Below are 12,084 nucleotides of genomic sequence, written 5' to 3'. Positions count from 1 at the left end.
TGTGGTGTATGCTTCCTTGGGTCCAACTTTTTTTGGACTCTCTGAGCCCTTACTATATGAAATGTTAAAGGGACTTACCTGAGAAGAAAGAAGATCAAAACTACGAACAGTAAAATGACAACGAACTCACAACTATTGACAACTGAACCTAAATAAAAACAAGAACAAACTAGAACAGGAACAGAATCACAGAAATGAAGATCACGTGGAGGGTTCTCAGCAGGGAGGGGGTGGGGGGGAATGGCTGGAAGGTATAGGGAATAAGAAGCATAAATGGCAGGCACAAAAGAAAAAGGGGGAGGTTAAGCATAGTACAGGAAATGTAGAAGCCAAAGAACTTATATGTATGACCCATGGACATGAACTGAGTGGGTGGAGAATGCAGGTGGGAGGGGGTATGCAGGGCAGATGGGAGTAAAGGGGGGAAATGAGATAACTATAAGAGCATAAGCAATAAAATATACTTAAAAAACAAACTTAAGCCTTAGAAAAAGATAATGAAGTACAATACATTTACTGATGATAGTTCATTGAAAAGGGGTACTTTCTACAAATCTTTGTTATGGCACCATCACAGGCGTTCATTTGGGTCCAAATTTCAAGAATCCTCTGTCACCTCTATTCCTACTGATATGTTTCCATCACTAGACTGAACCTGCCTAAATGTTAGTGCTGATTCCAATCAAGTGCAAGTCTGCTATCTGTCTTTGAGTGTCATTCAGAAGACTACAGGCACCAACCTCAAGGTCCAAGCTCTACAACTAGGTCAGCTGCTACTAGGGCCCTAATATGCCTCAAGGCCACACCAACCCAAAAGACTCTTTCTTGCCTTCTTCATTAGAGTATAAGCAACTTGAAAGCTACAACCATTAGTTTCAACAGCGAATGACTCCCTTACCATCGCTAAAACACCATATGCTTAAGATATTTATCATTTCATTTGTTAATGAAGACAAAAAAACAGCATACATACCTGCATTTTTAAATGTGAGTCTGCATGTAGTAGTTTAATTTTTGACAGAATATTAAAGATAAATGGAAAATGACTGAATATGACAGGATACTGGAGGTCTACTGGAGTGTCCTAAAAATGGAAATGAGAATAATTCTGATAGAGGTATCTTACATCTTACCTCAGAGTCTTAAACCCCTAATGATTTAAGGTCTCAGTACTTACAACCAAGGCAATTCAAACTGCTTGTCAGTACATAAAATTCTAAGAAAATATTTTACATGTACCAATGAAAGGTATACAGACCTAGTATTTTTAGTGCTCATTTAATCTAACAACTAACTATAAACTCTGGATACTTTCCCAAAGAACCTGTTCTACTGTAACTTGCACTTCTGAAATGTAAATTAGTTCAGATATATTTGGTGAATAAGGGAATAAAATAATGTGGGTAGCTGGTGAGCTCATACATTTCTGCCAGGCAAGGGTTTGTTTATGTGCTAGGAGTAGGATTATAAGCTTCAGAGAAAAGGAAAAAACCTTAAGTCAGGCAGCAAGGGCCTTTTAGCTATCTCTTAAGAAAATATAAAAGGAGTGCTTGCACACAGGGTACCTTCCCCAAAGTTGCAGCCCTATACTGCTGGCTCCTGGTGAGTCACCCTGCTGTCTTCTATGCCCAACTTAAGCAGAGTTCCACTTTCATCTGTGTTATGTCAGTACCACCAGTCCTCTAATTACAGCATGGATAGATTTCTACCCTTTTGTTTTTGCACATTTCCATATTTGCATAGCACTCTCCACAACATACTTGTCTGGTAGATCCAAGCTATCTGCCAAGGTTTTCTGTTAGTGCTCTGGCTACAAAACTGTATAGGTTTTAAGAGGCCTATCTTGCTTTTTCCATAAGCCCTATTATTTCTATTATGCAATTTTGCAGACTGCAAAGATTTCTGGAAACTCACATACTGTACAAAGTTATACCTCAAATGCCTATATTAATTTACTGATGATCAAACTGCCATTTAAACATGCCGTACTTACTAAGCTCATTTTCCAACAGGATCTTCTACGTGCATCTTCATAAAAATCAAGGCAGTGCGTGAGTTCACTTATTTGGAAAATATTTTCAGGCAGTTGACATTTAGTTTTGTTGACCTTAAATAGAATATAATCTATAAGAATATGTCATACATAAAGACAATTTTAGGAGATCTGGACAGCTACATGCAAAAAAATGAAACTTGATCACCAACTTACACCATACACAAAAATAAATTTAAATTAGATAAAAGACAAATGTAAGTCATGACACCATAAAAGTCTTAGAGGAAAACATAGGCAAAAAATCTCAGATATTCTACACAGCTGTATCTCCACCTATAAGTCCCTTAAAGCAAGGGACATAAAGGAAAGAATAAACATAATAGGACCTCATCAAAATAAAAAGTTTCTGCATGGCTAAAGAAAACAGCAGTAAAATGAAAATGGAACCAATCATATAGGAAAATATACTTGCAAATTATACTTTGGACAAGGGTTTGATCTCCAAAATATATAAAGAACTCACACAACTCCACTCCAGGAAGACAAACAACCCAATTAAAAAGTGGGCAAAGAACCTGAACAGACACTTCTCCAAGGACATACAGAGGGCCCAGAGACGTATGAAAGGATGCTCAGCATAATTAACCATCAAAGAGATGTAAATTCAAACCACAATGAGATACCACTTCACACCGGTCAGAATGACCATCATAAACAAATCAACAAACAAATGCTGGAGAGGTTGTGGAGAAAGGGAACCCTACTGATGGGAATGCAGACTGGTGCAGCCACTGAGGAAAACAGTATGAAATTTCCTCAAAAAAAAAAAAAAAAACCAACTAAAAATGGAACTGCCTTTTTGTCCAGCAATACCATTGCTGGGACTATACCCTAAGAATCCTGAAACACCAATTCAAAAGAACCTATGCACCCCAATGTTCACAGCAGCACAATTTACAATAGCTAAGTGCTACAAACTGCCTAAGTGCCCATCAGTAAATGAGTGGATCAAAAAACTTGTTCATTTACACAATGGAATACTATGCAGCAGAAAGAAAGGAGGAGCTCCTACCCTTTGTGATAGCATGGATGGAACTGGAGAGCATCATGTTAAGTGAAATAAGCCAGAGGTGAAAGACAAATATATGATCTCACCTGTAAGTGGAACCAAATCAACAAAACAAATAAGTAAGCAAAATATAACCAGAGACATTGAAATAGAGAACAAACTGACAGTAACCAGCAGGGAGAGGGACAATGGGGGAATACAGGGGGAGGGCCATCAAGGAACATGTATAAAGGACATATGGACAAAGCCAAAGGGGGTAGGTTTGGGGGTGGGAGGAGGGGATGGGTGGAGATGGGTTGTGGTGGAGTGTAAATGGAGACAACTGTACCTGAACAAAAACAAAAAATAAATTAAAAAAAAAAGATAATTTTGCTTAATGGCTATTAGATTATCAGGATAGATTCAAATTAGAAACTCTTAATAACCAGAATAAAAATCTACATCCAATTCCTCTACTGTCAAACCCCACACTTTCAGGCATAAAATATGCCTACATTTAATAGCAGAACTTGATAATCAGGATGATAAACTTCTAGATACTTTAAGATTTTATTCATTTTTAGGGAAGGGAAGGAGGGAGAGAAACATCAATGTGTGGCTGCCTCTCACACACCTGTTCACTGGGGACCTGGCCTGCAACCCAGGCATGTGCCCCAACTGGGAATCAAACCAGCAACCCTTTGGTTCCCAGGTCTGTGCTCAATCCACTGAGCTATACCAGCCAGGGCTTAAATTACATTTTATTGATTACACTGTTACAGTTGTCCTGTTCCCCCTCCTTGCTCCCCTCCCACCCAGCACCCCCCACTCCCTCAGGCAAGCCCTCCACCACTGTTCATGTGTACGGGTCAAGTGTATAAGCTCTTTGGCTACTCCATTTCCTATGCTGTACTTTATATCCCACATCCCCATAGCTATTCTTTATTATGTATTTGTACTTCTCACTCCCCACACCTCTTCATCCATTCTTCCCCTCCTCCTCCAATCTGGCAACCATTGAAACACTCCCTGTAACCATGATTCTGTGTCTGGTCTTCCTGTTTGCTTAGTTTATATTTTAGATTCAATTGTTGATAAATTTGCTTTTTTTTTTTCCATTCTATTGTTCATAGTTTTGATCTTCTTTTTCTTAAATAAGTCCCTTTAACAGTTCATATAATCATGGTTTGGTGATGATGAATGCCTTTAGTTTTTTCTTGTCTGGGAAGCTCTTTATCTGCCCTTTGATTCTAAATGATACCTTTGCTGGACAGAGCAATCTTGGCTGTAGGTCCCTGCTTTTCATGACTTTGAATATTTCTTGCCAATCCCTTCTAGACTGCCAGCTTTCTTTTGAGAAATCAGCTTACAGACTTATGGGAACTCTCCTGTAGTTGACTAACTTCTTTTCTCTTGCCCCTTTGAAGATTTTCTCTTTATCTTCAACCTTTGGCATTTTGATTATGATGTGTCTTGGAGTGGGCCTCTTTGCATCCATCTTGTTTAGGACTCTGTGCTTCCTAGACTTGAGTGTCTATTTCCTTCACCAAATTAGGGAAGTTTTCTTTCATTATTTTTTCAAATAGATTTCCAATTTCTTGCTCTTTCTCTTCTCTATCTGGCATCCCCATAATGTGAATGTCAGGCCTCTTGAAGTTGTCCCAGAGGCTGCTTATACTATCCTCATTTTTTAAATTTTTTTCTTCTTGTTGCTCTGATTGGTTGTTTTTCAGTTCCTTATGTCCCATATCATTGATTTGATTCTCGGTTTCATGCACTCTACTGATGTTTCCCTGTAAATTGTTCTTTATATTTCAATTAGTGTATCCTTCATTTCTGACTTCTATGGCTCTTTTATGCTGCTGAGGTCCTTACTAAGTTCCTTGAGCATCCTTATAATCAGCATTTTGAACTCTGCATCTGATAGATTGCTTATCTCCATTTCTGGAGTTTTGATCTGTTCTTTCATTTGGGCCATGTGTCTTTGTCTCCTCGTTTTGGCAGCCTCCCTGTTTGTTTCTCCATGTACTAGATAGAGCAGCTTTGACTCTGTGTCTTGGTAGTATGGCCTAATGTAGTAGGTGTCCTGTAGGGTTCAGTGGCACAGCTTTCTCTATCACCAAGCTGGGTACTCAAGGTGTACTCTTTGTGGGCTGCATACACCTTTCTCTTGTAGTTGAAACTTGGTTGCTGTTGGCAGATCTATGGGAGGGGTTTACCCAGGCCAGTCAGCTGCAAAAAAAGAGGTTGGCTATGACCACCAACCTCTGCTCTCTGTGGAGGATCAGCTGCATAGGTGGCAGGGTGGTGGGGTTCCAGCATGGTCTGTAGCTGTCTACTGAATGCACTGGTCCTGGGGTTTCCCAGTTGGTACAGGCCAAGGTCAGCCCCGACCTGTATTTTTCCCGGGGGTTACCCTGCCTGAGCTATAAAGTCATCTGAGATGGCAGCTACTTGTGCTGGGCTTGGAGATTCCCCTGACAAAGACAAGCTGTGAATCTAGGCTGCCTGCTGCTTGTGTCTGGCCTGGGGCTCACTGAGGCTAGCTATTGCTTATTTGAGAGGATTTAGGAAGTTGGGAATCATGAGCCAAGACCAGCCATTCATATGGAGAAACAGCTCAGGTGGGTCTGTAAGTTGGGTGAGGCAGAGTCTCTGGGGATCTTCCAGGCAGGTCAAACAGTGTTAGCCAGGTTGATGGAGTCTCAGATACAGCACCATCTTGCCAGGGTTTAGGAAAGTGACAATGGCCTCTGTTGGCCTTGAAGACAGACACTTAGTCTCTTCCTGTGTACCATTAGTGCCTTTTAAGCTGCTACTCTGGTGCTGGAGCTCAGAAGGGAGGGAGTCTTAGTAGGTGAGTCTGTGTGTGGGTTCTTTAAGAAAAACTGCTTGATGCTCCAGCAATTTCTTCCACCGACTCCATCCCCTCTGGTCTTTGCAGCCATACATTGTGGGGACTTATCTTCCTGGCACTGGAACCCTGCACTGAGGGGCCTGTTGTGGGGTTGGGACTCCTCACTCCTGAGAAATTCCTCTGGAATTTTTATCTACCACAAATGGATGAGGGACCAGACCATTCTGTGTCTGCGCCCCTCCTATGAGTTTGGATGGATGTGGTTTCTTTGTTTCTGTAGTTGTCAGGCTTCCACTCAACTCAATTTCTGATGGTTTTGAGTAATGGTTCTACATTTTAGTTGTAATTTTTATGTGTTTGTGTGAAGAGATGAGCCATGTCTGCCTATGCTGCCATCTTGACCAGAAGTCCTCCTAGTTATTTTTAATTCATAGAAAAGTTTTAAAGAACTTTAAGCCAAAAGAAAAATACAGTGCACTATAAATCCAATGTACTATAAGGCCCAGCACTGCATGTCATGTTATTCAGAACTTAACATACTATTTATAGATATTTTCTCCAGCAAGGCATGCATACACAGCACTTTTCCTCCTAAATTGTGGGAGAATTTTCAGCCTGCCATCCCAAGGTAACCAGGGTTATTATGAAATATATATGAACACTGTGGCATAGTGCAAATCATCAGTTAGTGAAGACATTGGTAATGACACAAGTTGCTCTAGGCCTGAGTGAACATCAGTATTTGACCTGGATGAGCACAGTCTTGGCCTCATTAATTAATTCTGAGGAGGTCTTCTAAAAGCCCCTCCTTGGCTGTATAAGCTAAGATCATTCATCTGCAATAGTCTTACACACTCTGGGCCACATGCCAAATAGTACAGGCCTCCCAGTACCACCACCTAAAGCATGGTGAAGCTTCTTCCCCCGTGACTATGCTCCTCTGGACCCTGCTGATCTCATCCTTACCCTGTCAACAGCCTCACAATTGCACAGAAAATGCAAAAGGATCTACAGGTAAATCACTAGACGTGTGAAAATTTAGCAAATCCACTAGCTATAAATTCAATATTCAAAAATCAATGCATTCCTACAAACCAACAGCAGATAATTTTTAAAATGCCATTTATAAAATCCTAATTATACCAAATACTTTGAAATAGATTTACTAAACATATCCAAGATTTTTGTAGTAAAATAATAAAACTTTATTGAAAGACTTTAAAGATAATCTAATAAGTGAAAGAAATAGACATCATGAAGATTCACAGTAGTAAAGATGTCAGTTCTCCCCAAATTAAAATACAGATTCAATGCAACTCCAATCAAATTCCCAGTTAGATATTGTTATGTGTATGCGTGGAACCTGAGAAGCCAATTCTAAAATCTGTATAGAAGAACCAAAGTGCCAAAAATAGCCAAATAAACTTCAAGAACAAGGTAAGGGTACTTCTCTTACTAGACATAAATATAGAGCTACATAAAATGACCAACAGTATAAAAAAGAGCCCAGAAATGAATCCTAGACATAGAAACTTGTTTTTACAACAGAGTCTGCATTGCCTATCAATAGAAAAAAGGACAGAATATTTTGATAAATGATGCTCAGTAATTTCTTTCATATAAAAAGTAATTAAAAATAAACTTAAAATTGGTTTTCAACCAATTGGATTAAACACCAAATTGTGAAAGGCAAAAATAAAATCAGTATTTCCTTTAAACCTGGGCAAGAGTGGTCTCTGCTCTGGGTCCATGATTTAAGGCCCTTGCTCTTGCCTTCCTCCAGCCAACTACCTTGCCACAGGGGAAGTAAGAATATTTATTCAGCAGTTTGTTAGCTAGATTTCTAGCCTTTGGAATATTAGATATATGGTATACACGCCTTTGTTTATACCGTTCCTCTGGTCTATTAGAAAACTATTGAGGCCAAAAGCAGGCCTTCTATTTATTTTTCTAACATCTTATCGGAACACAGCCATGCCCATCCATTTTCACACTGCCAAGCACTGCTTTCACACTACTACCGCAGAGTTCAACAGTTGCAGTTGCCACAGAAACCATATATGTCTCACAAAGCCTAAAGTATTTACTGTCTGGTCCTTTCCCAAAAAAAATCCTGTTAGTCCCTGAGTTAGGTAGTAATTTAAAACCTTGAAAGAGAAAAAAGTTTAAAGAAAGACATAAAGAATAAAAAAATGAATTGATAAATTTATCTTTATCAAAACTAAGAATGTGAATTCATCAAAAAACACCATGAAGTAAAAAGACAGGCTACGAACAATATCTGCAACCCATATTATTGACATAGGCTTGGTTTCCAAAATAAGGAGAACTCCTATAATCCAATAAGGAAAAGTAAAAAAAATAATGTAAATAGAACAAAAGTCAAGGATAGACACTTTACAGAAAAGGAAACAAATATTGCTATAATTAACATGAAAATGCACTCTAATGCATTAGAACCAGGGAAATACAATTAAAATCACAACTTGGTATCATTTCATGGTGAAAATATTTCCCAAATTTTAAAGTCAGACATGGAACAGGAATTTAAATCATGAATAAGATTAAATCAGTCTGAGTAAGATAGTGTGTAACTACCAATAAAGAAGGCATGTATATCCTACAAACCTATTAATTCCAGAATTAGGCATGGAAACTAAAAACCAACTCATGATATATGAACACGAAGAAATATGTACAAAAATGTTTATAGCAGCATGTTTTATCAGAGAACCCCTCCCCCTGAAAAGTACTGTGAACAGCACATATATCCATCAGTACTGGAATGGATCATTATAGTAGGTTCAAACAATGGACTACGATGTAGAAGTGAAAATAAAAGAAATATAGCCAAAGTATTAACCTGGACAAAACTGTAAAACAAATGTGTAAGAAGCATGTATTCCATCTGTATAAACTTCAAAAATAGCAAAATTAAACAGCATAATAGTCATAAAACAATACATTAGAGTAAGGGAATGATTAACCCAAAATCCAGGATCATGGCTACCTCCAGGAGATGAGGAGATGCAACCTGAGAGAAAAATACACAGGCATTTTTAAACTACTAGAAATGCTTTCTTTTTCAACATGGGCAGTAGTTATACTGATGCCTGTTATATTACTTTCTTACAAACTGTCCATAGACACTATGTACACTCCTTTAGATGCACAACTTAATTCACACACACACAAAAAACCAAAATTAAAAAAATAGCAACATAAACTTCATGTTTCAAGAATCTGCTTGAGATTCAGGCTACCTGAAAACTAAGGGAATTTTTATTATAAAATAGGGATATATAGGTTTCCAAAACTTCGAACCCTTACCCGGTGCAGCCTTTTCAACATTTCTAGGAGAACTCTGATGTGACAGTTACTCTCAGCACTTTGAGTACAGTGACACAGTTGAGCAGTGATGACTCTTTTAAACATCTGCACCAGTGAAATGAAGGCAGATTCTTGCAGAGACGCCCAATATTCCTCTGAAGAATATGAAAGTTAAATAAATGTTAGCACGAAATTTCTCTTGAATTCTTAAAGGTAAAATGTGGTCCAAAACTGATAAGCATATTTTCTATATATATTTCTATATTATATTTCTTTTTATATATTTCTATATTATATATTTTCTATATATATATTTCATAGTTACAAAAACACATTTGTAATTTATTTTTCAGTAAATATGATTGCAATTAAGTTTAGAATGTAATGTCTTCAAAAACAGATCTTAGAAGCAGTCTTGATAATTAATCTGTGAAAAAACAGATATTAGTCATATTTTTATCCAGATGGAAGAGCATACTGTATTAAAAACTAGATTAAGAACTATTCCTAGAAAAAAAAAGAGCTATTCCTGATTGCACAAGTCTGCTTTTCATGCTCCCAGCATGAATTTTTAACTCTTAAAAGCACCTTTGGCATTGTAAAACAAAGTTTCAAACTAGTTTTCCATCATTTAAAATATTATCTAGATTTTACAAAACATAAAAAAAGAAGAGACTTACTTGGGCTGAATATGCTATTTATTTGGGAAAAAAAAAAAAAACCAAACAACTCATTAAATCTAATCAAGCCCTTAGAAATAACTTTCAATGTACTGGCAACACAAAGGAGGAAACAATTGGACAAATCTATAGGTGGGACATCCTACAGGACACCTGACCTAGAAGTTTTTAAAAGTCTCTGAAATACTTTTTGCAGAAATTTGAATATGACCTGGATATTGGATATTATAGAATTATGGCTAATTTTTACTAGGTGCGATAATGATATCATGATAATGAAGGTTTCCATATTGTTATATGATGCATGCTTAAATATTATAGGTGAAATGTCATGATGTTTCCAACTTACTTTCAAATAGTTCAGCAAAAATATAACCTGTGCTTAAGGAGAGAGGAAGCGCATATGGCAACATATTAATTGTTGCTGACTCTCAGGCAGGAGGTATATGGGTATTCACTGTACTATTCCTCCAACCTTTGCATATGAAACTTTTCATAATGAAAAATTGAGGAAAAAGGACCTCATAGCCAAGCCACACATAGATCATTATAAGAACTCTAAAAAAGTACTAAAACAATCAAAATATATTTTGGATAAGCAGAGTAATTATTAAAGCACTGTTAGAATATACTAATACAAAGTAAAAAAAAAAAAAAGAATGTTTCCAATATTTACCTAAGTTTTACTATAACTTTACTAGGGAGATCTTTCCATTGAGAGAGTGGTAAATATTTTCACATGTATATCATCAATCTTACCCAGAGCCCCTGAAGATTTATCACTCATTTTACAAACGGCCTCCGCAAATGGAATCACCAGGTTCTCCCAGTTGTTACAATCATGCATCATGGGACATTCTGGGAGAAGGAAGAAAACTCCTAAAGCTTCTTGGTGTGAAGGAAATGGAAGATTTTTGAGCAGATTATCCCTGAGACACGTGGTTATCTGTAGTCAAAAAGGATCAGGGAGAAGATACTCAAAACACAATAGGAACTGGGTGCAATTTACTGTAAATAAAATAAAGTGTGGAACCTGAAGTTTCTTTGCACTGTGAAACAGGACTAATCCTTTAGTCTAAAACCCACGTTTACATCCCATCTCACCTAGTCTCCCAATACCTGAGGTGTATATACGTGATAAGTATTATCCCCATTCAATTACTGGGGGTGCATGAAGGAGATAAAGAAGAAATTACATGTATAAGTTACACTGGAGGAACAGTGGGTTCAGAACTACTAAACAGCCCTTCCAATAATAAATACTACATTGTACCCTCTGGTTCCATAGTCACACCTAATGTTTTTAAAGAGAGGAACAATGTGTTAAAACTCCCAAAAGCAAAACAAAAATAAAAACTAAAAACAAAAACAAATGCAGTAAAAACCAACATGGTTTCCTGTCATCTTCCCAGAGGATCTCATCACCAACTCTAGTTCCAACCCTTCCAATCTCCTTAGTTTCCCCAATTCAGAATTCAAGTGTTCAGGAAAAGTTCAAATGCAATTCTGAATTTTTATTCATCACATGTGCTCAGATAATATAAGTAATTTGTTTAAAAACCCATTAAGAAGATAAACTAGTAATTTATGGAGTATTTGTCAGATGCTAAATGATTTACATAGGATTAAATAGGTCATTTAACCCCCTTTAATAGATGAGAAATCTGTATTTCAGAGAAATTAACTTGCTCAAGGTCACACTGCTAAGTGGGAATCTCTCGTGGATTTGACTCCAAAGCCCTAGTTCTCAGTCATTTCATAACTACTGTTATGAAACAGTAGTTAAATGGTATCCCTAAATGTTCACATTTATAATTACTTTTACTTGTCAAAACATACTGGGCTCCTACTCTGTGATTCAGTCTTTGGAGTTACATATACCTGACACCTCTATTTAACAGTCTCCATAGCACACATCCTTCCTAACTCTTTGCTCATGAGCCACATCCCCAAACCTACCAACCTACTCAGAACTATCACAATACTCTCAAGCCAGTAATACTGTTTTACATACTATGCCTTAGTCTATTGCTTTCCTCACTGCCAGAAATGCCCTTCCCCATGTAGGTAGGTACCTGGTAAACCCCTACTTCCCCGGAGAACCTTGTTTTGAGTGCTCTAAGTAGAGCTATCAACTGCCCTAGTAATGACTGAACTCATCCAAAATATTTAT

At 37.5% G+C, this 12,084-nt stretch overlaps 1 protein-coding gene across 1 annotated transcript in view; it reads right to left on the bottom strand.

Annotated features, from left to right (window-relative positions):
• HERC5 (HECT and RLD domain containing E3 ubiquitin protein ligase 5) overlaps window positions 1–12,084 on the bottom strand; it is a 47,161-nt gene that overhangs the window by 16,169 nt on the left and 18,908 nt on the right. Inside the window, exons 12-15 of the mRNA XM_045820305.1 lie at window positions 10,671–10,857; window positions 9,232–9,386; window positions 1,994–2,107; window positions 974–1,084 (exon numbers count right to left, since the gene is read on the bottom strand). Coding sequence (XP_045676261.1) covers window positions 974–1,084; window positions 1,994–2,107; window positions 9,232–9,386; window positions 10,671–10,857 — 567 coding nt within the window. The remainder of the gene's footprint in view (window positions 1–973; window positions 1,085–1,993; window positions 2,108–9,231; window positions 9,387–10,670; window positions 10,858–12,084) is intronic.

Source organism: Phyllostomus hastatus, unplaced genomic scaffold, assembly GCF_019186645.2.
Source record: "Phyllostomus hastatus isolate PE091 unplaced genomic scaffold, TTU_PhHast_1.1 phas_scaffold_39, whole genome shotgun sequence".
NCBI classification, from domain to species: domain Eukaryota; kingdom Metazoa; phylum Chordata; class Mammalia; order Chiroptera; family Phyllostomidae; genus Phyllostomus; species Phyllostomus hastatus.
Note: the sequence above shows the minus strand (reverse complement) of the source record. Positions and strands in the feature narration are given on the sequence as shown.